The sequence below is a fragment of the Scatophagus argus genome, chromosome 15 (genome assembly GCF_020382885.2).
Source record: "Scatophagus argus isolate fScaArg1 chromosome 15, fScaArg1.pri, whole genome shotgun sequence".
Classification (NCBI taxonomy): domain Eukaryota; kingdom Metazoa; phylum Chordata; class Actinopteri; family Scatophagidae; genus Scatophagus; species Scatophagus argus.
The window spans coordinates 120,552-148,121 of record NC_058507.1 but is presented as its reverse complement, the minus strand read 5'-3'; the positions used below and the strand labels follow the sequence as shown (position 1 = coordinate 148,121).

At 43.3% G+C, this 27,570-nt stretch overlaps 1 protein-coding gene across 3 annotated transcripts in view; it reads right to left on the bottom strand.

Annotated features, from left to right (window-relative positions):
• Positions 1-403: 403 nt before the first annotated feature.
• mipol1 (mirror-image polydactyly 1) overlaps positions 404-27,570 on the bottom strand; it is a 37,157-nt gene continuing 9,990 nt past the window's right edge. For 2 of the 3 annotated variants that reach the window (XM_046413924.1, XM_046413927.1), the window contains exons 3-14: positions 26,284-26,359; positions 26,053-26,096; positions 25,057-25,315; positions 22,926-23,043; positions 22,734-22,839; positions 19,658-19,784; positions 17,486-17,519; positions 17,196-17,366; positions 10,368-10,421; positions 7,113-7,204; positions 3,248-3,424; positions 404-820 (exon numbers count right to left, since the gene is read on the bottom strand). In XM_046413924.1, the coding sequence (XP_046269880.1) occupies positions 754-820; positions 3,248-3,424; positions 7,113-7,204; positions 10,368-10,421; positions 17,196-17,366; positions 17,486-17,519; positions 19,658-19,784; positions 22,734-22,839; positions 22,926-23,043; positions 25,057-25,315; positions 26,053-26,096; positions 26,284-26,359 (1,325 nt within the window). In that variant the 3' untranslated portion in view covers positions 404-753. The remainder of the gene's footprint in view (positions 821-3,247; positions 3,425-7,112; positions 7,205-10,367; positions 10,422-17,195; positions 17,367-17,485; positions 17,520-19,657; positions 19,785-22,733; positions 22,840-22,925; positions 23,044-25,056; positions 25,316-26,052; positions 26,097-26,283; positions 26,360-27,570) is intronic. The other variant, XM_046413926.1, reaches the window with a different exon arrangement.

The following is a 27,570-nucleotide window of genomic DNA, read 5'->3' as shown; positions in this document are numbered from 1 at the left end:
CAACAGAAGAACTAAAAGGTAGACTGATCTTCAATTAGAGACAAAGGGAGGAGGGGAAGAATCCTTTGCTGCAGAGACTCAGAAAACTGGACCAAAAAGAAGTTTCAACGCTCCTGTAACACAAAATAAACGCTGTCCATTAAAACATTCATTATAGTGGAAGATGTAAAATCTAATTTTCAACAGCTCATTAAAAAAATAATATCATGAAACCACAACAAGATCAGCTTTTTATTTATGTTCACATCTGAATTTTGACAGCAAAACACATATTTAACATAAAATCAAACATTTTAGATTTTAGAGATTTTCACAACAGCTGTCCCAGATATTAGATATCAACAATCAACATTTCTTATTAACATTATATTTAATGTCAAGATCATAGGAAGGACAAAGAATACACTCAGATATAATCACATTTATTAGAAAATATGATAAAACCACACCTGACATCAAAATCAATCGAGAGGAGCAGAACAGCTGATCAGGTCAAATATCTTCTTGGAAACATTTCATGATTACACAAACATTTACAAACTAAACTCAAAGTTTTAAGACTGTAAAGATTTTTTGTTTTGTTTTGGTTTCATAAAAGTAAGATATCCTCCAGTTGATTCATCACTGAAGTAACAGACAACAATGTAAAGTGACAACAATGAACAGCTGCTCATGTTTTTGTTCAAGAAAAAAAGAGGAATAGAAAAATTAGAAAATGAGCAATTAAACAGAAAATGCTTAATAAAATGGCGATCAGATGACTGCTCGCAGGCTTCCTGTCCCGACTTTCTTCCTCAGGACCTCAACCAGACGCTCCAACCTGACGAAGACCAGCAGAAATGACTTACAGACGCTGATGGAAACTGAATGCAAACTCAAAAAAAGCTTCAAAATCTTGAATAAAAAAACATTTACAGACAAATTCCTGTCAGCAGAATATTATTGATGGGAGTTGAACTACAAGCCCTGCAGGACCTGCATTGGACAACCCCAAACCCTAACCTAAACCTTTAAGTGTCGAAGGCTACTTTCAGTTTCTGACCACATTTCAACCTCAAAGTGCATTTGAAAATTTACACGTTTACTACTAAACATTTACTAATTTCTCCCTGCAGTGACCATGTTTCTACTTGTTGTGATGACATTTTTGTTGATGACCACAGTCCGGTAATGTTGTGACATCCACCTGCTGTGATCGTGGTGTTCACCTGCAGGGGCTGACTGTGTTTTTAACCACTTGTTTTCTATCAGGACCACAGTTTGACCTTAGTGAAGACTGTTCTGTATACACTGTTGATTGTTTGTTGTTGAATTATTCCGACTAGCACAGAGAATACTAACAGTTTGAGTGCAGAGAGAGAAAAATGAAAAGCAGGAAATTGAGATGAGTTTGAAAATTGACCCTGGATGACTTTCTAACACTCATCGAGGTGCTCTCCCTCTCCCTCTCTCTCCAAACCAAATTAAACTTCTCGTCTCTAATAACCAGCAGATTTCGATCTCCCTCCCTCCCCTCCAGAGAGCAAATATTCCTCTCTCCACTATTCAGAAACTTGGGAGGCTCTTCACCACCGGCCTCCCCCCTGCTGGCAGCCAAATTAGAGCCACGGGTTTGAGCCCAGGAGGACGGCGCGGGACGCAGACGGACGACTTAAGCTGTTTTCATCATGAATCTCATCCCTTCATCTTCACACTGATGAGACGAGAAGCAGCAGCAGAAGAAGTCACGTTATTCAGCATCCGACCGTCATCCTGTATGAGCTGAAATCTGAAGGATTAATTCTTCCTGATCAACTCTGCAGCAGAGACACTCTCAACGATGTCCGCTGAATATGAATCATCAAACCAAATCTCTTTAGTCCTACACGCTTAACCAGTCTTTGAACACATCCCAGTCTCTGATGACTGCTGCAACATGTTTCAGCTCCTCATATTCTCTTTGCTTTTTAACCTTTTAGCTTGTGACCCTTTAAACAGGTCCTGTTTCACTTAAGACTTTTTAGAGGCACAAGAAGTTGAAATAACTCAAACAAGGAAACAAATATTACTCAATGCTCTTCCCCATTTTGTAACCCCTCAGATTTGTCTCTTAACCACCTTGGGTGGTTGGAAACCACCGACTTCTGTCAACATGGCAGCGCGGTTTGAGAAGCAACGATTAGATAAAATCAACAAAGTCAATAAATAAGCCAAACTGCACGATGAACACATGAAACACGTGAGGTTATGATTAGGTTAACTCTAGGACAAAAATCCTGTTCAGAGGCGTCGCTATGGCTTCAGGGTCAACTCTTCAGAGTTCTTCTTGTTTCTTCACCAGACATCAAACCAACCACACCTGAGTCAACACTAACTGCTGTTATAGCTTTTATCAAAAGCTGGATTTCACCACAAGTCAAAGATTTGTGTCTGGTTGATGCATTCCTTCAGGAGCAATAGCTGCAGAAACTGGTTTAAAGTCTCCCTGAAGACAAAAGACTGTGACTGTGATTCAGGTCAGTCTGAGGACATTTGATTACACAAAATGTGATAATTAAATAAATTCTTCTAGTCATGATTAAACAACCTTTTTGAGGCAGATTAGGCTCAGTACACTGATGTCACACATCGTGAAACAAAAGAGTTCATACTGGACAGAAAACTAACTGGCAACAAGACAAGAACAACAATGACCAGAGTCAGAACCTCATGATTGTCTGCCACCGCCAACCATTCAAGCTGGGCAATCCAGTGGTGTTTTTGCAGCTGAGAAAGCTGCCACCAAAATGCCACTTGCCTCCAACTCAGCCACTCACAGAATTCAGTTGTAATAGCACACTGCAACCTGTAGAGGGCAGTCGTTATGCATATTTATAACACAAAAAGGAAAATTAAAATACTGTCCACTAAAATGTCAAGATTTGAAGCAGAATCAATCAGTAACCCTACTAAATACCCATTTCAATTAATTAAATTAATAATCAGAATAAAATGGTTTAGGCATTTAGTTCCTCTTTAAGCTCTGAACTTGACTGACAAGATGTTGACACACTGACTGTACCTGGTCCAAAACAAACCTTCATCCAATCAAACACGGCCTCAGCTTGATGTCATCAACCATCTCACTGTGTGTGTGAACTAACATGGATGTATGCAAACACAAACACTACCGCGTGTCATGCTGTTACTGAGACGTTTGTGTTGTCATGACAACCGCAGGAGGAATAAAACCCGCCAACAGGTGTGTCAGGTGAAGGTAGAATCTGACCTGCGGACTCTCTCACTGGCCTCTCGCTCTGCCTCCTGACTGCGCTGAAGCTCCGCCTCCACCTTCTGTTTCTCCTTGGAAAGCTGCTGCAGCTGGACCAGCAGGGGCGGGGCCTGACCTGCCAGAGAGACCCCTTCACCGGGTGACACGGGAGGAAGGGCAAGGAGGTCCTGAGAGCTGTGAGAAGAAGAGGATGAAGAACGCGGTCGGTTCAGACTCACTGAATCCTGAAACATCACCTTCACCAGATGTCTCGTTAGCCTTCAGTGTCTCTCAGGTAACACAAACTCTCATTACATCATCAGCTGAAGGCTTTTCATGTACACTCAGGAATTTTCTTATCCAGCAAAGTGAGAACTGTAACAGAGAGGTTTGTTTTAAAAACAGGAGTCAAAGACGAGATGGACGATGTTTCACTGTGATCACGTGCCGTCTTCAGATATTAATGAAAGAAGAGCCAATTCTCTTCGTGTTTTGTTTTTTTAGTGTGAAACATCTGAAGAGAGCTGTTCTGTCCTACAGAAAACACGGCATCACCAGTCCAGCCTTAACTTCTCTACCAGATCTTCTGTAACACAGCACCACCTCCAGCTCAGTCCTCCGGCTACAGGTGAAGTCCCGCCCACCTCGCTGTCTGCTGTTGGCTGCCAACACAAAAGTCTTTAAGGCACAACAGATCAACTTTATTCATGATGACTGGATAACTATTGGTGCATTTAATGTCAGCTCACCACACTGCACCATCAACAGCTACAGGAAGTGGAGGCTGGGAGCTGTGCCACGTTTTCTGTTGATTTCCTGTTTATTTGGTAGATTAGCCTGTTGAGTTAGACGTTAGCATGTTGCTGACGTGGCTCCTCCCCCTCTGGATGGGGTTGGACTAATGTGAAGTCTCATGTGAAGCCAGCTACATAAAGACAGCAACAGGTTGGGAGGGAACTCACTCCAACGAAATTCGTGCTCTGCATTTAACCCACCCAAGTGACGTGCACACACACAGCAAATCAGTCGGTTGTGATATTGATAGCCTCTGACCAGGCTTCAGGTTAATTAAAGGTAAACAGAGTCGACTCACAACAGAGGACAAAACAAAGGACAAAGTCCACTGTTCACTCAGTTCAGACTGGATGTCTTCATACTAGAACATCTCGCTGATTTGTCTTCATCTGTTTGTTCTCCAAGCTTCATGTTATGTTTCACTGCCCAGTTTCATGTTTTATGTTTTAACTAAAGACACATTTTTCCTGCCTTCAGACTGGACGATAGGTTTCCATGGATATCATCAGGATCTGAACTGTGACCACTAAGCTCCTGAACCAACAAGCAGCAGGTCAGAGGTCAAAGGTCAGAAGAAGGTCAGTATGGTTCCTGACCTGAATCAAATGAAGCTTTGGCCAAACAGCTGTTTGATTAGAGGAGCTGTGTGGCCCACAGCTGTGCACCTGCTGGGATCCAGAGGAGACCAACATCCAGACAGAGACCCAACTCAGGTCAGCTGGGTCGAGAACCATCATCATCACCATCGTCACCTGGTGCTTCTGCGGCGTCAAAAGGAAAGGCTGAGCTGCCGTCAGGCGACAAAACAAAACAAAACACACGACTGACACCAGAGCTGAGCTGGACGCAAAGACGAGTGCACTACACTGCAGAAGCTCTCTTAATTCTTAATAAACAAAACAAACTCAACAAAATATCACAAAAGTAATAACTTCTGAATTCACAGAACTGCCCTGCAGTGGTGGGGCTCATCACCAATGGGATCAAGTCAGTATATAAGCAGGAGGTGTTTGAACCGTGACTGTGGTGTAGGAAGAACAACCTCCTCCTCAACATTGACAAAATCAAAGAGATGATTGTGGACGTCCATAAGATTGGCACTGCCGCCCTTCCTCTCTGCATCGACGGAGCAGCTGGGGAGATGGTTGTCTATTTCAGATACCTCGGGGTACACCTGACCAAAATCCTCATCTGGCATGACAACACCCTGAGCATCATCAGGAAGTCTCACCAACACCAGCACACTCACTCCTGCTTCACTGTGTGCTATCCAAACCAGCAGATGCAGGACAGGGAAGCCTGCTTCACGAGAGACCCCACCTGCCCTGCCCATGGACTGTTTCCACCCCTCCCCTCAGGCAGAAGGCTGCGCAGCATGCGGGCAAGGACCACTAGGCGGTTGACCAGCTTCTTCCCAGATGCTGTCGGACTACTGGACTGTTCCACACTGCTGTGCCTCTGAACACTGAGGTGCATTCACTTTAACACTGCTGCAACTTTTTTTTAAAATTATCTTATCAGTGCTGCTCACGCCCAACACCACTACTACTACTGAAGCTGCTCATTTATTTCTTATTTATCATTGCCACTCATTAACAAGTTTTTGTTTGTATTTTAATTCACCGAGATCTGAGAACTGGATTTCGTTCTTTTCATGTTCCCATGGTGAGAATGACAAGAAGATATCGTTGATCCCTGATCCTTGTTAACTTGCTGTAAGACACACCACTTGGACAGGACAGAAACAAAATAAAACTCCACAAAACTGGCCTGGTTGGTTCTTCCACCAACCACGAACTAAAAAGCTTTAATTCACAGAGTCACACGTGAACGACTGCACGCTTCTTTTCTTTTCTCCATTAGCTCACACATTAGAGTCTTTATCCCCATCCTCCCCGTTTATGCTGCTCAGTGGTTTGAAACCATGCCAGTGACGACTACTGACACGAGTTCCTGTTTGTCTGTCCACGAGCTACTCCTCCTCTCATTTAAATCTCCTCCTTCTAATGTAAAGTGGATCTCTGACTTTCCATTCTGCTGCATTTTATAACGTCAAATCTGAACTTTAAACTGACAGATGCTAACACCAACATTTAAGATGACAAAATGAAAGATAAGTATTAAAAACAGAATATATAACAGAATAGAAAGTATATATTAAAACAATAGAAATTTAGCCATGTTAGCCACGTAGCAGTGAACGTACAGACGACCATCAGCGGATTACATTTCATTACATTTACATTTCACGTTATTGTAATCAGTTAGGACTTTGGATTCCTGCACTATCTTTGCCTCCTGTTCAACTCTCCGGCGCCCCTTGAGGACACTTTAGTCTTTGGTCAGAGTCCACGTCCACCGCAGACCTGATCCTGTGACTTTGTCTACTGAATTACTGAAGAGCTCACTGAAGTGTTCAACAATCACCTCATCCTTCTACTGATCATCTCCTGCTCCCCCCCCCCTCCCCCTCCTCCTCCTCCTCCTCCTCCTCCTCCTCCTCCTCCCTGCAGGCGTTCAGCATCAATCCTGATGATGTATGGACAGTCACAGTTTGGACAGTGTGGACAAACAGCACGACTTCTGTTACTGCTGCTGCAGAGCTGCACAGCATTTTTACATTAACAAACTGTTTTCACATGTGACACGCCTCATCAGTGTTCAGACTGAACATGTGTTTACTCTCTCTCTCTCCCTTTCATCTGACTGGTTGAATCTGAACACAAAAGAGAGGAGGCAGAGGAGGAGGAATCCTCTGAGCAAACACACACGATTTGTGTGAACATATTTAGGTTCTCATTATGTTGAAATGCTCAGAGGACACTCTGAAGACTCGGGTCACTCAGGTAACCACAGTGAACGGCGTTATCAGCTTCACACAGAGTCACAGTGATGTTCAGACCCAACTTCACTGTGCTGCTGGTTTACCCAGAGTGATGATCTTCAACGACCTCAACCACATGATACAGATACAGATACAAACGGGAACAGGTGATGGAAGGCTGATCAGACTGACATCAAACAGCATCACGTCGACATCGCTGACCACACATTGAGCCTGAGGCTTATTACCTTCCAACAGACTCACCTGTGACCTTGTAGCACCTGTAGCTCTGCCTCCAGTGGCTGACTGACCTCCAAAGCTCCACCTGTCTCTCTCTGAAGCTTCAACTGCTCCTCCTGATTGGATAAAACACACAGGCCGATCACAGAACAAAAGATCAATGTGAGAGATGAGGACAGCGAAGGACTGTCAACTCTCATTGGTTATGAGGGCTGTCAATCAGCCAATCATCCTGAAGATTTAGGACTATTAAAGTCAGAGCAGGACCATTGACTGTGTTTGAACCATTTGTGTTTTACTGCATGCTGCTTGAACAAAGGATTAATAAACTAATTGACTAATTAACGAACATGAGAGTCAACACACTTCATAATGAGCATTCAATTGATTCATCACACAGTCGGCTTCTGGACTGCAGCTCCAGGTGCACTGTGGGAGTTCAGCAGCTGCGCTTCAGTTCAGTACGAAGCAGTTAATTCGGCAGCAGGACAACATGTTTTTCTGTAGAGAAGTGAAAGAGATGGGGTGGGTGATGTGCTCAAATGAGTGTGCGGATGGAGCAGCAGGTGTAGGAGCTGCTCAAACTGAGCTACCAACACCAAGTGTTGAAAGACAACACAGATGTTAAACCTGCTGTTCAGTTCAGCCGCAACAAACGATTGCACAAAGTTACTCCTCCCTCCTGCCACCTCCTCTTCCTCCTCCTGCACCTCCTGTTTCCTCCTGGTCACAGAGCTGCAGCTGCTGAACTGAACCTGTGGGCTGATGGTGTCAGAACGCTTCGAGGTCGGCTCCAGCAGGGATTACAGACCTGATGCTGACCTCCTCCTCCTCTATGCTAATTAAAGCCCTCAAGGTCTGTGAGTTTAAAGTGCTACATCAAAAGAGAAACCAAACCCAGAAAGTCAATATGTGTCTTTTCCAGCCGGGCCAGAGGAGACGCTTCAAAAGAGCCGCCCGACTTATTAATCAGAATAATTTCCAAATGAGATGATCAGTAAGCAGGAGCGACGAGGAGGTGACCTTTAACATGAGGAGTTAAGGTCAATGAAAAAGGGGAGGAGGGGAAGGAGGTAATAAAACTAACCTGCCTGGACTTTGAACATGAGGAAATCTCAGAACACTGCTGTGAAAAAGACCTGAACCAAACCACAGCGGCACGATGTTGGCCCAGAGCGGGGTGATCAGGACACACGTGTAACACAACAACAAGTTTAACAGACTGTGTCCCAACACGGCGTCCCACTACCCTCTCTGAGACAGAACAAAGATTGCTCACTTTGTGATTTATACAGTCCAACGAGGAGGAATAATGGAGCAACGTTTCCACCTGGAACAGGTCGGATGGAAAGCGTACATTGGGGGGGGGGTTGGGTGAGAAGAAAATGAAGGGATCTTTAATTAGTGTAGAGGAGAAGTAGAATGATGGGGGAGGATGCGAAGTCCAAAGGGGTAAGGGGTGAGGAGGATGGGAGTCAATGAAAGGAATCTCCTCTGACCTTTAACATGACCAGTTAAAGGGGCAGTTCACCACAAATGAGCTGCCAAATTCACCCCCCCAGTCAGCTGACAGCTGATTGAAGATGGTGTGTTTGGTGTTTGATCAGCTTTGTCCTCCCAGGAAGCCGCACAAACTTTACATTTTGTGCTTACCTTACCTTCTTGGAGTTTTTACTGGAAGTCATGACATCACTTCCTGTCCAACTTCGTTTAACATTTAATTCTTTTGTTAGTCTGATAAAATGAAGTGACTTCCTGGAGTTCATTATCTTCTGACTCAAACCTTCATCTTAACAATCAGAATAAAGAATCACTTTATTGGCAGTACATATATTCTTACATACACACACTGAATTCATCTTCTGCATTTGACCCATCCTTAGTTGAACACACACATGCAACACCCAGCAAATTACATGCAGTGAAACACACACAGGAGCAGTGGGCAGCATCAAGCGCCCGGGGAGCATATTGGGGGGTTAAGTGCCTTGCTCAAGGGCACATCAGCCGGCTAATGGAGGGGGGGGGGCATTTTTTCTCATTAATCACTCCACTTCCTGCCCGTCCGGTGGGGGAAATGAAATGGCGACCCTCCGGTCACAAACTGCTTCTCCAATCTCTAGGCCACGGCTGCCCCCAAACCAACAGAACAATTACAGAAAAAAACTACAACTTGCATGATAACAAACAAAGGTTCTTATTTCATTGTGACTTCATTTGTTCATAGCATAAAATGTCATTTTTAAATGCTTTTTGGCTGTTTATCTCTTCTAGAATGTTCAGTCTTCTCTGTCCCACTGCTGTGACAGACAGTGAACTCAGCACAGACTTGTCTGTTGAATTAAAGTTAAAGTTCTAGTCTAAAGGACTTGTCTAAAGCTATAGTGTCTGACTTGAGCTCTGTGTTTTTCGGCAGCTCTCTGACAGTCTGTCGGTTAATTTAACAGCAGCTGTTGGTGTTTCTGTTGGAAATTAAAAACCTCTCCAGGCTCTAATCCCCCTGGAGCCCTCCAGCCTAATTAACAGACTTCATGGAGAAAAAGGAGTGAGTGCTACATTAATAACAAAATCTAATATATTTCAGCAGAAGAAAACAGACCGAGCTGCAGGAGGAGGACAGAAGCAGAGAGGACACAGACCAGCACAGCAGATTCTACTGAGGACTCTACTGATTCTATCGAGAATCTGATATTAGGCTGGACTTCAAGATGTGTCAATGACAGAATCATCTAATCACAGACTGATTAAAGAATTGAACAGATTCATCTATCAGTGATGTGTAATCTGCTGACTTTATCACTAATCCATAATAGCCTGACGAGTGTTCACACACAGAGTTGTCCTTCATGCTTCAAACCACAAGTTTGAACTGCTTTCCCTAATCTGACCCATGTCTCAACCCGGGCCTTTTACACTCAACCCACACTGCACCCGCACACCCCAACATGGGCCTTTTACACCCGACCCACACCCCCAACCCGGGCCATCTAACCCCACACCACAACCCCAGCCTTTAAAACCCAACCCCACACCCCAACCCAGGCCTTCTAAACCTTTTCTCCAGGCCTGAGAGTTAGTTCTCACAATGTAGAAATGCCCTCAGTAGAGTGGTTTAAAACCTCACACAGTCACACACACACACAGTTTGAATAACAAGGTGTAGGCAAACAAGCTGCAGTGTCTCCATAGCAGGTTGTCATGACAATCCAGCAGACATCCCACCATCATGATTCAACGTAGAGACCACAAGTTAAAATCCAAGAGTGAGTGCGTGTTTACCTGGCTCGCCCTCTGCTCTCTCTCCTGAATCAGATCCTGTTCAAGCTGTTTACACTGCAGAGAAACACAAAAGAGACACCTGGATTTATTTATCTGATCAGCTGATGATTAACAATATAAACCACATACTGATGATGTCATCACCATGTCCAGAGCTCATTGGTTGTTTTATAAAGCTTTGATAAAGCTCCTCTGCAGGTGGAACCTTGTCTTTAAGTGTGGGCTGTGACACCTCTCCTGCTGTCTTACAGGCTGTCTTGACTGAGCAGACACCTGGCTGACAGCTAAGGTTTGTCACCTGGTGTAACTCACCTGAGCCTGACAGGTTATATGAACAGGCTCATGTGCTTTTTACCGGAACTCTGGTTGTATGAATTCCCTTTGTGTTTACGTAGACTCTGTCGCTAACAGGTGATGTTGTGATGTGTCATGTGACCTCATGTGAGAGTGGACCATTAATATGTGCAAGAAACATTCAACTACCATCACACAACTGAGGATCTCACATAATGTTCAATATACAGCTGCCAAAAGCAACAGATCAGTTGATTGATTGGTCAATTGTAACAGAGTTAATCAAAACCTACTTTAATAATCAAATGATCATTTTGGTCAATTATAAGCAATAAAAAGCTGGACATTAACTGCAGCCTGAAGACTGAAATGTTTTTGTTTGACAGACACTGGAGGTGCTGATGTAAACATGATGTGATGAGCTGCAGCTGCAGGTCTGGATCCAGATCTGATCTGTACTCTGCAGGTCTGAGATTCAGCTGGCAGAGAAAACCTCCGTCAGCCACTGCATCTGGTTATCATTACTGAGACGATTATTGGGTTGGAGTGAATTAAAGAATCAGACTCTGCCCACCTCAGCCTGCTCAGCCAATCACAGAAGGCCACTAAATCAAACACACACACACTCTCTCTCTCTCTGTCTCTCTCACTCACACACACACACACACAGTGAGTGTTTCTGGTTGATCTGGAACACATTTCCTGTGTTTACATTTATTTATTTATTATGAATTTATACAGATTCTCTGTAGATGTTTGTCATTTTTCAAACTATAAAATCATCTACTGAGAAATTTTAAGCTGAAACAAAAATCTTGGAGATCAACAGAAATAGTTTGTTAACATGTGATACTTCCAGACTTTATTTCTTCATCACCAGAATATCTCTGACATTCAGTCATTATTTTATGGTTGTTACACTTAACAACACTTAATTGTTAAATTATTCCTGTTTTAATTGCAATGGATGTGAAGATTAAAATGAAGACTAATTCATTCAAATCATCCTCACAGTATGGGATATTTCTTGTCATAATTCTTGTCCAGTCACCGTCTGCCACAGTAAATGTCCTACATTACTTCCTTTTGCTGTGTATTATTGTTGTACTACCAGTTCCATGCTGCTCCGCAATCTAACCTCGCTTAAGGTGTTTTACACCCCACTACAGCTAGTAATTTCACATTGTTACTTTGAACTTCTGTTCAACTCAAACACTTATTCACTCACTTTAGTGATTTTCACGCTAATTTTATACCGTTTGTGACTTTATGACCTTTTTAATGACAAGATTTTAAACATTAGAGACAAAATTCAACACCTGCCGACCTCAGCTGGTACTGATTTACCTTCAAACACTGGAGTCTTAGAAACACCAGCACAACCAGATAATTATGTTGACTGCTTTTCTCCTATTAACCTTCATCAACTAAATTCATTCATATTTTCATCAAAATCAATAACATGTCTCTTAGACCCCATCCCTACTAAGCTGCTCAAAGAAGAATTTACCCTCACCTAGTACCTGTCTGTTAGATATGACCAGGATATGTCCCATCCTTTAAAGTAGCTGTAGTCAAACCCCTCCTTAAAAAGCATACACTTGACCCAGAGGTTTAAAGCAACTACACACCAATATCTAACCTTCCATTTCTCTCCAAGATCCTTGAGATAACAATCGCCAATCAGCTACATGACTTTCTACATAGTAAGAGTTTATTTGAGGATGACCTCCTACTGGCATCAGACAAGGGACTTATCTCTGTCCTTGTACTGTCAGACCTTAGTGCTGCATTTGACACCATTGACCATTGCATCTTATTACACAGATTGGAACACCTAATTTGCATTAAAGGAACTGCATTAAACTGGTTACAGTCTTATTTATTAGATTGATCTCAATTTGTTCATGTTAATGATGCATCGTCCACACTCACAAAAGTTAGTCACGAGTTCCCAAAGGTTCTGTCCTAGAGCTAATATTTTTCACCATTTATATGCTCCCCATTGATGATATTATCAGAAAACACTCCACACATTTTCATTGTTATGCAGATGACACACAGCTGTACTTGTCAATTAAACCAGATGAAACAAATCAGCTCACCAAACTTCAGGTGTGTCTTGACTTTCCCTCAGGATCAATAAAGTATCTATCTATCTCTATCTATCTAAAGACATAAAAACGTGGATGACTTACAATTTATTACTTCTAAATTCAGCTAAACACTGAAGTTTTAGTTCTGGACCCTAAACACCTTAGAAACAAATTATCCTGTGATATAGCAATGCTAGATGGCTTAGGCTCTCCAGCTTATCCAGAACGCTGCTGCAAGATTACTCACAAGAACCAGCATGAGAGATCATATTTCTCCTGTTCTGGCTTCTCTACATTGGCTACCTGTAAAATTCAGGATAGAGTTTAAAATTCTCCTCCTCACATATAAAGCCCTGAACTGTCAAGCACCATCCTATCTTAAAGAGTTGATAGTTCCCTATTATCCCACCAGAGCTTTGGGTTCCTAAAATGCAGGACTACTTGTGGTTCCTAGAGTCTTCAAAAGTAAACTGGGAACCAGAGCCTTTACTTATCAAGCTCCTCTGCTATGGAACCATCTTCCGGTTTCGGTCCGGGAGGCGGACACCCTCTCTACATTTAAGAGTAGACTAAAAACTTTCCTCTGTGATAAAGCTTATAGTTAGTGCTGGTTCAGGTCTCTAGTTATGCTGCTATAGGCTCAGACTGCCGGGGATCTCCCATGATGCACTGAGCTTCTCTCTCCTCCTCTAACTCTCCTTCTGCACACATTTATGTCCCATTAATGCAGGTTACCAACTCAGCTTCTTCCCTGGAGTCCTTGTGCTTTCTGGTCTCTCAGGTTCTCATGGATCGTGGTTGGACCTCCTGCTGTGGTCCTGCTCAGCAGATTACTACTGTTTAGTCATGATCTATTTTAATTCTCTTACTACTCTGTACAGCTACTACCATTATAATTACTACTATTGCTATCATAATCACCATAGCACCTTCGGTATACTTTATCATTATCATTATCTACAGTTCCAAAACTTCTGGTATTATTGCACAGCTATGCATCTCTGCTTGTGAGCTCCTTTTCTCACCTCCACCTCCCTCTATGTCTCTCTCTCTGTCTGTCTCTCACATTGGGTTGGGGTCTGCTCTGAGGTTTCTGCCTGTTTAAAGTCAGTGTTTCCTCTCCACTGTCACCAAGTGTTTGCTGAAGGGGGAATGTTGGCTTCTATGAAATGTAATGAAAGAGTTTGGTCTCGACCTGCTCTGATTGGAAAGTGTCATGAGATAACGTTGTGAAGTGGCGCCATATAAATGAACTGAATTTAATTGAAAATAGTCTGGTCTCTAATCTGCTCAGCAACAGGTAACCCCAGCTGTTTGTGTCCTTTTAGTAAATGAGCTGAAACATGCCTAAACACAGTTAAATGGTCCTTTACAAAGTGGTCTGCCTGAGGAACTCAAACTAACAACCTCCCTGTGTGTGAAGTTCGGCTCATCTAGGTGATCGTCAATAAACTGAAATAACCTGTAATTACCTGATATTAACTCAATAAAAAGCAGCAGCAGCTGTCATATGAAACAGCCAGGGGGACAGAGAGAGACTGGCAGCATCTGGGGAGGTGCCTCCCCCACTTTTCTAATATTTCCCAGAAGTCCTGGCTGCAGTGGGGAGATAATCCCTGAGAGATGAGGAGAGGGAGTGAGGGATTGGCGAGCGGCAGGGGGGAGGAGAGGAATCCTCCAGCATGGAGTGCTCTCTCTCTTCTTCTTCTCCTCCAAGGATTACAGCGGCATTTGAAACATATTTCAGCACGCTGCCACAGCGGAGCGAGGGTGGGATTAAGGTGTTACCATGGAGGGGTGGTGTTAACGCAGAGGGGCGGGGTGTTAAAAGATGGCGGAGCTGTGATATTGGCAGGGGTTAGTGAAAATAGGCTGAAGTGATACTGAAGTGATACCAGTACACAAGTGAGTTTTATGAGGTTAATGGAAGCAGGCGGGGAGTGTTGGGGAGGTTCAGGTGTGAGGTGGATAGGGGCAGAGCTGAGCAGAGTAAAGATAAACGTGTGTTGAAACTGATGTAGGTTTAAAGGTTTGTGTCATTTCCACAGGCTCAACTATTAACCCACAAGTACCAGTTCATCATTATGAGTACCAGTTAGTCAGTACAAGTACCAGTTAGTCAGAACGAGTACCAGTTCATCGCCTTTCTTCACTCTGCTCCATCCTTCCTCCACCTCCTTGACCAAAGTTGCCATGGTTTCCACCATGCAGCAGTGCTGCTGCAGGTTGGTTACCATGGTGACAATTTCTGTCAGACCTCAGTGGAGGCGGAGTTACTGAGCCTCCACCTGGCATGCTGGGAACTCCGCCCTCCACTCTCTCACTCTCTCTGTGTCTCGTCTCACCCCTCGATCGCCCCCTCTCTCCGTCTCTGTCATCCCTCCATCAGTCAGACTTCTCATCTTTTTCATTTCTCCTCGTTTTACTCTCACAGACCCCCCCTCTCTGATCCTCCCACAGAGAGCGGTATATGAATCCAGATGAATTGTGGGTAATAAATCCAGGACTCTGCAGGTTTTGGTAATAAACTCTGTGAAGTGAACTTCGATAATAATCAGCCTCCAGAGGAGTGACAGAAAGAGGAAAATCTGGATTTTCTTCTTCAAACTTTAAATTTTTCAATCATCCTCTGAACATCATCTGCACTTATTGATTATTGACTGACACTTTATCCTCATTTTGATCTCAGATTAAAATCAGAAAAAGCAGTTTTATCCACACAGGCCTCAAATAATATTTCTGCATTTACATCAAGTTAGATTGATCAAACAAAGCAGAATAAAAAGTCAGAATATAAAAAACAAACTACAGAAATTTAAATAATCCATCACAACTCAAAGGATCTTCCAAAGTCAGAATGAACCCTCGTTTGGAGCCAACATCGAAGAAAAGTGATCCAAAAATGTGCAAAGGCTGAAGAACAAATGACTGATCAGCAGCTGATGGTCAACAGCTTCAGTCAAAAGAAACAACTGTTTAGAAATGGAGATAAAATAAAATAATATGACTTTAGTTCTGATTTGTTCTCCTACAACAGAACATCAGTTTAAGGCAGTGAAACTACGAAAGATTTGGAAAAATTTATCACAAAGAATCAGGAGTAGACACTCAGTGGACTCTTTATGGAACACCTGGAAAACAACTGGAACTTTCCTCTTTGGAAACACATGTTTGGTGCTGACGCTGTCAAAGAAGTGAGTTGATTATGAGGTCAACATATGCGTGTGTGTGTGTGTGTGTTCTGAAACCAAACCTACAACTTTGTGCGTATGATCAAAAAAAAAGAATATCAGCCAGTGATATGATGAGGTTGTTTAAACTCTCCAATGACAGACTGATGCCAGACATTCAGTACGAGTGTGTGATGTCATCCAGGTGACTGAAAGAGGCTCTTCTCTGACCAGGAGGTTTTTTTAATTTAAATATCTATCAGCAGCTCTTCTGTCTCCACAAGGAAACACTCAGCAGAGAGGTTTCATTCAAACAAGACATGCCTGCACAGTACATGCAGACACACACACACACACACACACACACACACACCTGAGCAGACAAACAGGTGTATAAACAGCGAGTGTTAAGCAAACATCAGCCTCGTCAGGTCGACTCCATCTGACTGTCAATATTTGTCCCTGCACCATTTTGTTTTCACACCATTCAAAATATTCATGTTCAGATTCAAACTGCAAATATTTGAGATTTGGGCTGCCAGGGCCTCCGTAACCCGGCAGACGCTCTGTGCCGCATCGAGAACCACACTGCGCCACACTAACCGGGTTAAACAGATGACTTAGAGGTGGTGTTAGCGGCAGTCAGACTGAAACACTCTGTAATCAGATCTCACAGCTCACATTATTCTCTGATCATCCTCACAGTCTGTCACTTAAGTGAATTTCCCCACTGTGGGATCAATAAAGTTCATCTTATCTTATCTCTTATCATCTTAGCTGAGGTTTCACAGCTACGAGAAGCTGTGTCTACCTCAATAAAGAGTTAATTAAGGAAGGATGGACACTGTGGAAGTAAGAAACTGCACAACATGCTGCATCCTTAAAATCAAACTTATATTCTGATCTATTCAGAGATGGTTTTACAGATTAGCTTGTTGACTTACAGAGAGCTTCATCACCTGAAGCTCAGGATCATCAGACCACTGAGCCTGCGGTGGCCTACAAAGGTTCTGCTCCTGCCGTCACCGCTGCTACTGCAACAGAGAAGCTACAGGCTGTAAACCATGGAGGCTTCACACATGTTCAACATGACAGAAGGTCTCCATAATCAGCACAGTTTCAGATTACAGTCACCAGGTCAGTATGTGAGCACATGTGAAACCTGGTCCTGATCTGTCCCGCAGTTCCAGTCCTGCCGCTGAATAATGTTTTTGAGATATCACGTTCATGAGAGACAGTCAGTCAGGCAGACAGGTAAGTAAACTCACCTTGGTTACAGAACCATCTCTCTCCTCCATCACAGCCTTCATCTCCTGAGCAGTGATGTCCATCCTCCGTTGCCTCACCAACCATAGACGGTGGACCAGAACCGAACCGAACTGTTCGACTTCGTGGACAGAGTCGGCATCACAAACGCATTGAAGAAGCTCGTCAACATCCTGAACCACGACAGACCAACAACCGCTGATCAGATCAACAATTGGAACATAAACATCAGAGACCTGAAAAACGACAACAACCAGACGTTGTTGTCTTCACGCTGTATGGGTGTTATTACCATGTCAGAGTCCTCCAGGTGACTCCTGTCCAGCCTGAAAAGAAGCAGACACGAGGTTTCAGTACTCTTCATCAGATCCATGATCGGCTGCTATACCTGATGAATCAACACCACCTGCACCACCTCGACTGACCACCACCTACAACCCGGTAACTCCACTGTAATCAGAAACCTAAAAAGTATCACAGGATAGCAGGAAGTGCTCCAGGGCCCCAAACTCTCAGGGGCCACAAAGGGTTCAAATCCTCTTCATAGCTGTTTTCATAAACTGACTTGGTAAAGCATTTTGACAAAAATCCAAATCCAGTTTTAATATATAAAATTGAATTTTCAGGGATAAAGTTAGGTGATGAAGGTGTCTGACTGAACACAAACTCTGGTCTACTGGTCAGCGTCAGGCTTCTTCTGTTAAAGATTTACAATCACTTAAGTTAGATTTCCTTTTTCAGATGATGTATGTATTATGATGGTTCATGTTTCTAAATAAATTTGCAAATTTATAAATGAGGAACGCGGGGTGATTTTAGCTCAAGGGTCTACTGGCTATTTAATCCAGCCCCACACACACACACACACACACACACACACACACACACACACACAGTGTTGCTGCTGCTGGCCAAATTAAAGCTGGACCTTTGCAGCAGCCTGTTAGATGACCTGAGTGCCGCGGATGCAGCAGCTGTGCAGTAATTTCGTCCTGTGCTCCCTGAAGTCCACCTGAAACTCTCCATCATTTTAAAATCACTGTAAGGCTGTGAGGGCGTCAGACGAGTGGACTCCTCTGCTGTTCAGGAGTTTATTTCTCCCGCTGACAGCAGCCATGATGGTGGACGTGGAACTGGTAACTAGCTGATCTCCTGGCTCTCCTCCTGGGAAGCTCTTTTCATTTAGCCTGCTGCTGTTTTTCTGTAATAAACTGTAATAAGGTGGCCGAGGCGGCTGCGCTCTGCAGGGAACAGCAGGTAATGAAAGACCAGCCGCCTCCAATAAAGCTCCTCTAACACCCTGCTTACAGCCCATCCAGCCCGGCTCAGCTCGGCTCGGCTCGCTCCACCACTCTCTCCATCTACGATCTGCAGGCGACCGCCAGCCAAGTCCCACGGACAAACTTTTGTCTTCCCGAATATACACGGATCCTCTTTGTTTCACATTGTTCTTTACATCAGACAAAGAGATGACAAATGAAACTGCAGTCTACTCAGTTTCTCTTAGTTTCAGTCTGAGCTTCACAACCTGACAGGAAGGATCCTCCCAACATCTGAAGACTCACGACACAATCAACGTGACAGAAAATCCAGAATTAATAAAAGCAAAAATATCTCAAGATAAGAAAAGCAAGTGACAAAGTAAAATAAAAAGTATAAATGTGTCTGCATTTTTCTTTTCATCTTTCAAACAAATCTTCACTTCTGTAGCTTAATTAATGCTGAATAAAATCGGCTGATTACTGAACAAAGTTGTAATCATAACATGTGATGTCTGAAGACTGAATGTGAACCTCTTTTAATGACCTGGATTGATTGAAACATCTTCAGATCAAATTAATCATTATGAAGTCATTATCAATAATTGCATCGATCAATGACAGAATTAATTTTGCTGTTTGATGAGTAAACTGTCCGCATAGAGAGAAAACAAACAGCAGCTTCACACACACACACACACACACTTCAGACTTAAACACACTAAAACACACACTTTTACAAAGATATTGCAGGCCGCCTCTTTCCATTAAGAAAACACACACACACATGCAGTAACACACATGCAGTAACACACACACAGTCCTGACAGATGGAACATGCTCCTCCATATTCTGTCCCTCATAAAGAGGATTGTGGCCTGCAATATCAATTACCCTCTCGTCTGAGGGGGAGGGTGGGGGAGTGACGGAGGATGAAGAGGCAGAGGGAGGGGGTGGGGGAGGGGGGGTGTGTGATCTCTAATTAGATTTTCTGGTCGATTTGGAGTCTCCTTGAGAAGGAAGACAGCTCGTTTCACAGCTCTTAATGAGACTGAGGAGGGGAATAATGAAGAGGAGGAAGTACTTTATTGTTTTCCTGCTTCCTATAAACACAGCAAACAAGTAACTAAACAAATCAACATGTTGGAGTCAGTTTGTCCTCTGTGTGTGTGTGTGTGTGTGTGTGTGTGTGTGCACGCGCATACTCTGAGGATTGCTGCAGCTGGCGTGCACAAAGCACAGCCTCGTCTCTCTCCTCATTGGCCAGTAGAAGTCGTGACATCAGAGCCTGGTCTCGCTCCTTCTGAGCCGCTATCACCTCCTCCAACACCACTGAGGGTACAAGGAGACAAGGAGAGGAGGAGAGGAAGAGACATCAGTTTCATGATGAACTCAGTGGAAACATCTGCTTGTCTCTCCTCAGACTGACCAATCAGAACTGAGATATCTCTGCTAGGACTGTGTGTGTGTGTGTGTGTGTGTAGAAATCACTACAACTCACACAGAAAATGTCTTTGAAAACTTTAAACCTTCAAACTAATTCAGACTAATCTGTCAAACTGGTCCAGACCTGTTTTCTCGGGCACAGGTGAGACAACAGGTGAGCAACAATAGGTGAGCCTGAACAGGACGGTACATGTGCTTTCAGACCAAACGGTACATTTTTAACCAAAAAATAAACAAAAAAAACAAAAAGCAGACATAAGATCACATTCAAAGGCAAAGGTGATATAGCAGAAAGAACCAGGAAAGGGCTTTTGTTGAGGTAGTAGTTGAGGTGAGGTAGTGTGGTGGGCAGAGTCTGTGGAAGGAGGCGGGTGGGGGACAACACGGTGCAGGTGCCGTACCACACGGTGATGTAGCTGGTCAGGATGCTCTGGATGGTGCCTCTGTAGAAGGTGTGCATGATGGGGGCTGGAGCTCTGGCTCTCAGTTTACGGAGGAAGTACAGGCGCTGTTGGGCTTTATTGGCCAATGATGCCATGTTGTTGTTCCAGGACAGGTCTTCAGGGATGTGCACACCCAGGAACTCTGTGCTGCTCGCCCTCTCCACTGCAGCACCGTTGATGGTGAAAGGAGCTTGCTGGGTGTGAACCCTCCTGAAGTCCACAACGATCTCTTTCATCTTTTGCACATTCAGGCAGAGATTGCTGTCCTTGCACCACACGGCCAGGCGGCTCACCTCACTCCTGTAGATTGTCTCATCATCGTTGTTGATGAGACCCACCACAGTTGTGTCGCCCGCAAACTTAATGAAGAGGTTGGAGCTGTATGTTAATGTGCAGTTGTGGTTCAGCAGAGTGAAGAGGATGAGACTCAGCACACATCCTTGAGGGGCCCTTGTATTCAAGGTGATCGCGCTGGAGATGAGACGACTTTGGGACCAGGATGATGGTGGTGGCTTTGAGGCACGTGAGGACAACAGCCTGGCTCAGTGAGGTGTTGAAGATGTTCGTGAAGACATCTGTGAGTTCCTCAGCACAGTCTCTCAGAACACGATCAGAGATGTTGTCAGGACCCAGGGCTTTCCATGCATTTGTCCTTCTGAGAGATCTTCTCACGCTATCTGGAGATAGCGTCAACACCTGGTTACCGGGAGGTGGGGGGGTCTTCTGTGCTGGGGTGCTGTTGTCTGCCTCAAAGCGAGTGAAGAAGTTGTTCAGCTGGTTCAGCAGAGAGGTGGAGCTGTCACAGGTCTGCAGAGAAAGCTTGTAGTCCGTGATGGTCTGAATCCCCTGCTCATTCACTGTCCACCTGCAGTTCATTTGCACTGTCTACCTCACCCACTTGCACTATACTCCTCCCTGCACTACCTTACTTTGAACTACCTCCAGTAAAGTATTTATTTCGCTTATTTTATTTTGTGTTACCTTATTCTATTTTATTTTTATTTTTTTTTATTTTTTTTATTTTGTTTTATTCTTCAATTATATGTTACTGTTATGTTCTATGTATGCACCAATCACCAAGACAAATTCCTAGTAATGTGAAACCTCTTCACTTACATGGCAATAAAGTCTTTTCTGATTCTGATTCTGATTCAGGTTCCTGGTGTCTCTGCTGTTGCTGAAGCGGTCGGCGATCCTCGTGGAGTACTGTCTCTTGGCCTTTCTGATGCCTCGTGACAGGTTGGCCCTGGCTGTCCTTAGGCCCACCTCGTCCCCAGTCTTGAAGGTGGCGTTCCAAGTCCTCAGGAGCCTGTGGACCTCCCTTGTCAGCCATGGCTTCTGTTTGGCTCGAATGAAGATGGTTCTGGTGACCATGAAATTGTCTATGCACTATTTAGACTCTTTAGTCTCAGTATGCACTTCCTCATGTAGGCAGTGACGGTCTCCGTGTACTCCTGAAGGTCTGTGGTGTTGTTGTAGGTGGCTGCCTGTCTGAAAATGCTCCAGTCAATGGTGGAGAAGCAGTCCTGGAGTGTCTCAGAAGACCTCTCTGGCCACACACATACCTCCTTTGTCGCTGGTTTGGTGACTTTAACCAGTGGTCTGTATGCTGGCATTAGCATTACAGTGGTGTGGTCTGAGGCCCTGAGGTGGGGGAGGGGTAGGGCTTTGTAGGGACCTCTGTGCATGGTGTAGACATTGTCCAGAATATTATTTCCATGCGTGGGAAAGTCTATGTCCATAGAGTTTTGGAAACACACTCTTGGGGTTTGCATGGTTGAAATCCCCAGCCAGGTTGAAATCCTACTGGGTGGTTTCCATAACAAACATCATGTTACAGTTTGTTATTTATCTGCTGCTGTGGGATCAATAAAGTTCATTTCGTCTGATCAATAACTTTTCCACGTCTGGTGATTTTTCAGTTTTTGGTCATTCTTCTTTACAGACACAAACTCAAAAGGAAGATGAAGTAAAATCTGGATGGAGACTTTCTGTTTCTGTGATAATCCTGCTGGATTAAACACACACTCACACACACAGCTCAGTTAAATCAATATTACATCTGACTGCTCGTTAAACACACGCTCACACACACACTGTTCTATTAAACTAACAGCTGCTTGTTAACTGTCACCTCGTTACCACTACTGTTGTTTTAATTAGTGTGTGTGTGTGTGTTGGTATTAAATAGTGCATGAAAAATATTCAAATATTTAAGAAGTCGAGGTTGGATCAGATCTGATTAAGAGGAGGGTAAACTCCAACATACCTCCTCCCCCTCTTCCTCCTCCTTCTCTCCCCTCGTTGTCCTCCTCCTCCCCCCCTTCTCCCCCCCGTCCTCCTTCTTCTTCTCCTCCTTCTCCCGCTCCCACCTCCTGCTCCTCCTCCTTACCTGCAGATCTCTGCCAGCCTTGGGCCTCCTTCCGCTCCTCCCTCAGCTCCTCCTCCACCTCCCTCCTCTGCAGCTCTTTCTCCTTCTGGACCAGCTGATCCAGCAGCTGAAATGCAGTCAGAATATATACTGTGTGTATAAGCAGTACAAACTGCGTACAAGTATATACTGTGTATGAGTGCACATGCTTACCTTCTTGTTGACGTCTCTCAGAGTGTCCAGCTCCTTGAGTAAAAATGAGATGTTTTTGTCTTGCTCAAGTCGAGCAGGAGCTGCTGTGATTGGACCAAACAGGACATCCTGATGAAAGCTGGAGGAGATGACTTTCGATTAGAAGAACAAGATCTGGATCAGGCTTACAGTATAGACAGAGTGGAGCTGAGGGGCTAAGGGAGGAAAACACAAAGGCTTTGTTTGGGATCACAGAAAGGTTCTGTGACTCAGGGAGGAAAACCAAACTTAAGTTAAATAAACTGTTAAAGCACCAGTTGACAAAGAAGGCGATGAGTGTACAGAGGTGTACAGGTGTGAAGGACTTTAATGATGGCCCACCTGTAAAAACCAAACAGGAGTCACAGATAAATCTTGTTTTAAATGAAGAACGAATAAAGATGAAAGCATCACATGCAGAGTAGGTCAGCTGGTGGTCAGTGAGGCTGTGATTGGTCGGGACTGCTGTGACATCATCTGGGAGAGCATTTCATTACACAGTTTCACCTGCGTGTAATCAGGTCAGGTGTTTTAACCTCACTTTATCAGATGTGCAGCTGAGAGATGAAGGCAGCCGGTTATGAGGCGTTGCTTTAATAAGCAGCGACGGATGTTCGCTGTAATTCTCTCATATCACCTTAAAGGTCAGGCTGCTTCTTAACGTAATAAAGCGGGTAAATAAGACACTGAAGTGTGGCTGACACTGTCTTCTGTAATTGACTGTTTCTGACTTTATTATATCAGCTGCCTCTAATCAACTTTCCTCTCTTGCCGTCTCGATTGCTTTTACTATCTTTCTATTTCTGTCTCCTTCTCTCTAATCAAAACAAATCTAAATTTAATAGGTCATATTTCATACAGTGATGCAACTCAAACTGCTCCACAAATTTCATTTTAAAATGCATCAAAAAGACAAAAAAACCCCACATAAAATAAACAATCTAAAGAAGGTAGAAGTTTAATGAAAAGCTTTTTAATAAATCTCACTGCAGAGAGGCTGAAAACACCTTTAATGGTCTGAAGAAACAATAAAGAACAGTGAAGAATATCCAAGATCAGTGAGATTATTATTGAAAGTTTTAATAAACTATATTTCTGTTTCATTTTGTCGTTTATTCTGGAAACATTAACATTAGAGGAACAGGACGTTGCTGATGGCAGAGCATCAGATGGATGTTTAAAATCAACTGCTTCTGATGAATTGATTTCACTAATTATTTGTTATTAATGATGTTTAGATTAAAGACATTAAACTTTTTGTTTGCTTTCAAGGTGAAACTTCTGACTTTCATTTGAGTTCAGCTCCTTTCAGCTCTTTCACGCAAACTGACACGAACACCTCGAACATCATCTGACACCTCAGATTCTTTCACTGCGTCAGTTTCATTTGCCACTTAAGTTTTTGGTGCTTCAGCTTCATTTTTCTTCAATGCAGCTGTTCTCGCAGAGTGAAGGACGTGAACATTTTGCTCAGGGCTGTCAAAACGTTAACGTGTTAACGCATTAGGGCCGTGCAAGTCGCAACAAGATAATAGCAAATTCACGCGATGCTTAATTAATGCCAACTATTATTATTTTTTATCTTATCACGCATTAATGCAGATTTTTAGTGAGCAAGTGAGCAACGATTAGATAGCTAGTGAGCAGCGGACTTTAAAACTAATTTTCGCAGACGTTTTGACTGCCCTGGTTTTACTACTGCTAATAATTTAGAAATAATGAAATACTGTAAATATCGTGTGTGTTTTTGCATAGTTTCTCTAGAAAACAAAGGTTAATATCCCCGTATTTTTTACTTTGTACATTTTTTACTAAACTTATCTGCACCGTTATTTTATGTTGATGTAGGTTCTCAGTTATGTGGGTCATGGTAGTTGAAGTGCTGCTAGAGATGAAAGAAACTTAAAGATATGCGGTTGCCTTGCTAGCACTTCAACCTTTATTTAACTATCCTTGAGATTTTCCCTGCAGCAGGACTAATAAAGTGCCATCTTATCTTATCTCATCTCTTACCTTATTTCCATCAGAAAATGTTGCCATTTCTAGACATTGTTAATATTATGATCATTACTATTACTATTATCGGTACTAGCAGCAGTAGAAGCGACCTCACCTGTTATCAGAGCTGACCACTTGTCTTCTAAGTGTGGGACTACCAGGACCAGGACCCCTGGATGTTCTTCCTCCATCAGGGCTGTCCCTGCAGCTCTCTGCCCGAGGAGAAGGGCCTCGACTGAGGGTAGGGTCCATCTCCATGTGCCCTGCACCTTCTGGAGGCCTGGAGGATGACAGTGAGACAGGAGAGACAGACCTCCTGTGGGTCAGAGAGGAGGGGGAGCAGGCAGTCAGTAGCTCTGGGGGGTGCAGAGTAGCTGAAGACAGAGAGAGACAGACAAACAGACAACATTTTTAGCTGTCTTCAGTCCATGGTCTCAAGCTCTCCACAAGAGCTTGTGAGGGTCTCTGTTGATTGCTGTGACCTGAGACACTGCTGATCACGGCATCTTCCTGCACTGTTTAGTAAACAGGGTTGGTGTCAAGATAACTGCCTTCACTACAACCTTCATATGTCTTCAACAGAACCTTATCAGATGTTAAACCTAAATATAAATGTGATGTCCCTCAAGGGTCCATTCTGGGTCCTCTGCTGCTCCTCACGGTTGTGCAGGCGATACGGAGCTTTGAGTTTCTCTGCTGTAGTTCCAGTACAGGAAATGACATGTGAAATGTTGGCGCCTGTTGTGTTTCTAAAACTGAATGATGATAAATCTGAAGTCTGGTCAAACACATTCACACAAACACATTCCAGCAGTTTGGTCATTACAATGATTAAGCTGGCTGGCAGAGATCTTGGAGTAATCTTGTCCTGTTTGTTTCAGTCAAATCATTCCTGTCTCCTACTGCTTTAAGATAATAAAGGTATGTAAGATAACCTGTGCTTTTATTTTTTCCTGCCTGGACTACTGTAACACATTGTTGGTATCAGCTGAGCTGCCTTCACTGACTCCACAAGTTCTTACAAGACACCAAGAACAACAACTGCATTCCTCCTGTCCGATTTAATGCCAAAAACAGTGAAAATACAACAAAAGTCAGCGTTGGATCTTACCCTGAGGCCAGTCAGTATGGTCCAGATTCAGACAGATCCCAGGTCTGTAAACCACATCAGAAACAACATCAGTTATCCTCACATAGAACAAACGAATGCTGTTCTCCTTCCTGCTCCTCACAGGGTGAACCCTTCATGCTTTAATGACCTTTCCTGTAGCGCCCCCTCAGGACAAACAGTCATACTGCAGCATTACCAAACGGCACACACTGTGACGCAGGTCGTATCTACCTGTCAGGGCTGTTCAGTTGTTGAGTTGCAGGTGACGGCAGACGCTGTCGAAGCTCTGCGTTCACTTTGGGATTAGCTGAAAACATAAAGACAAACTGTTACCTGGTGACACAGGGAGTGTTTGCATCACACCACCTGTCTGTCTGCCTGTCCCTCTCTCTCTCTCTGTCCTGATTAATCATTAGCCAGCAGTAATCCTGTCGTCATGTCAAGCTTTCTAAATACTTGCAGCTTATCAACAGAACAAACACAGCTTTAATATCTCGTTAAGGTCTCATTAAGGATGGTTAACGGCTCTTGTTAAAGAAATCATCAATCAGAGCAGAGATTTTCAGGTGTAATTAAAAAGAAGGCAGAAATCATGTTAAACGTTCGTTAAGTCAAAAGTAAGCAGCAAAATACAAACAGATCAGTCAGACACTCAGAGCAAATAACACAGTGTGTGTGTCACACAGGTAAACAGATCAGATCAGTGCTGTCTTAATGAGTCTTGCAGACATTAAATTCATTCAGACTGTGTGAGAGTCGATTTCAGTTGATAAGATGAAAACAGATTTTGTTTCTTTAAATCAAATAAATGAATCAAACTTTCTCACAATAAAAGACCGAAAATGGAGACCAATAAAAAAATAAATAAATGGATGAAAACAAATCAAAGTCTTTGTTAAGCTACAAAGAATGATCGATCACTGATTCATCTCCTGATTAACATCATCTCTTATTGAGAAAACAGCAGTCAAACTAGCAGGATGTTCAAACCAAATGTCTTTTGTCCAAAACACCAAACACATTCAGTTAACAGAGGATGTTTTGAATCAATTAATGATTTAAAAATGACTAAAATAGATTAGATATAACTTTACTGTCATGCGCATGTACAGGTACAGGGCAACAAAATGCAGTTTAGTGTCTCACCAGAAATGCAAAAAGCAGCAAGTGCAGATATAATAAATAAATTAACAGTACGTACATGGTATATTATGTCAATAATTTACAGATTGGGTAGTATGAACATATTATACAGATGGATATGTGCATTAAATATAGTTTACAAGAGGAAATGTACAGATGATAAGTTATGCTATACAAAAATACAGGTGAAATGGACATTAAATAGTGCATAAATATAGTATACCTAGTGTTACTAAACTAGTGTGGTATTGTGTAGTAATGTGTGTGTGTGCAGGACAGTACAGTAGTACAGTGGTAGTGGTGTACAGTCTTTGGTCTGAGGAGGAATGAGGAGGTGAGAGGTGTGAAGTGGTGTAGGGGTCAGCAGGAGTTCAG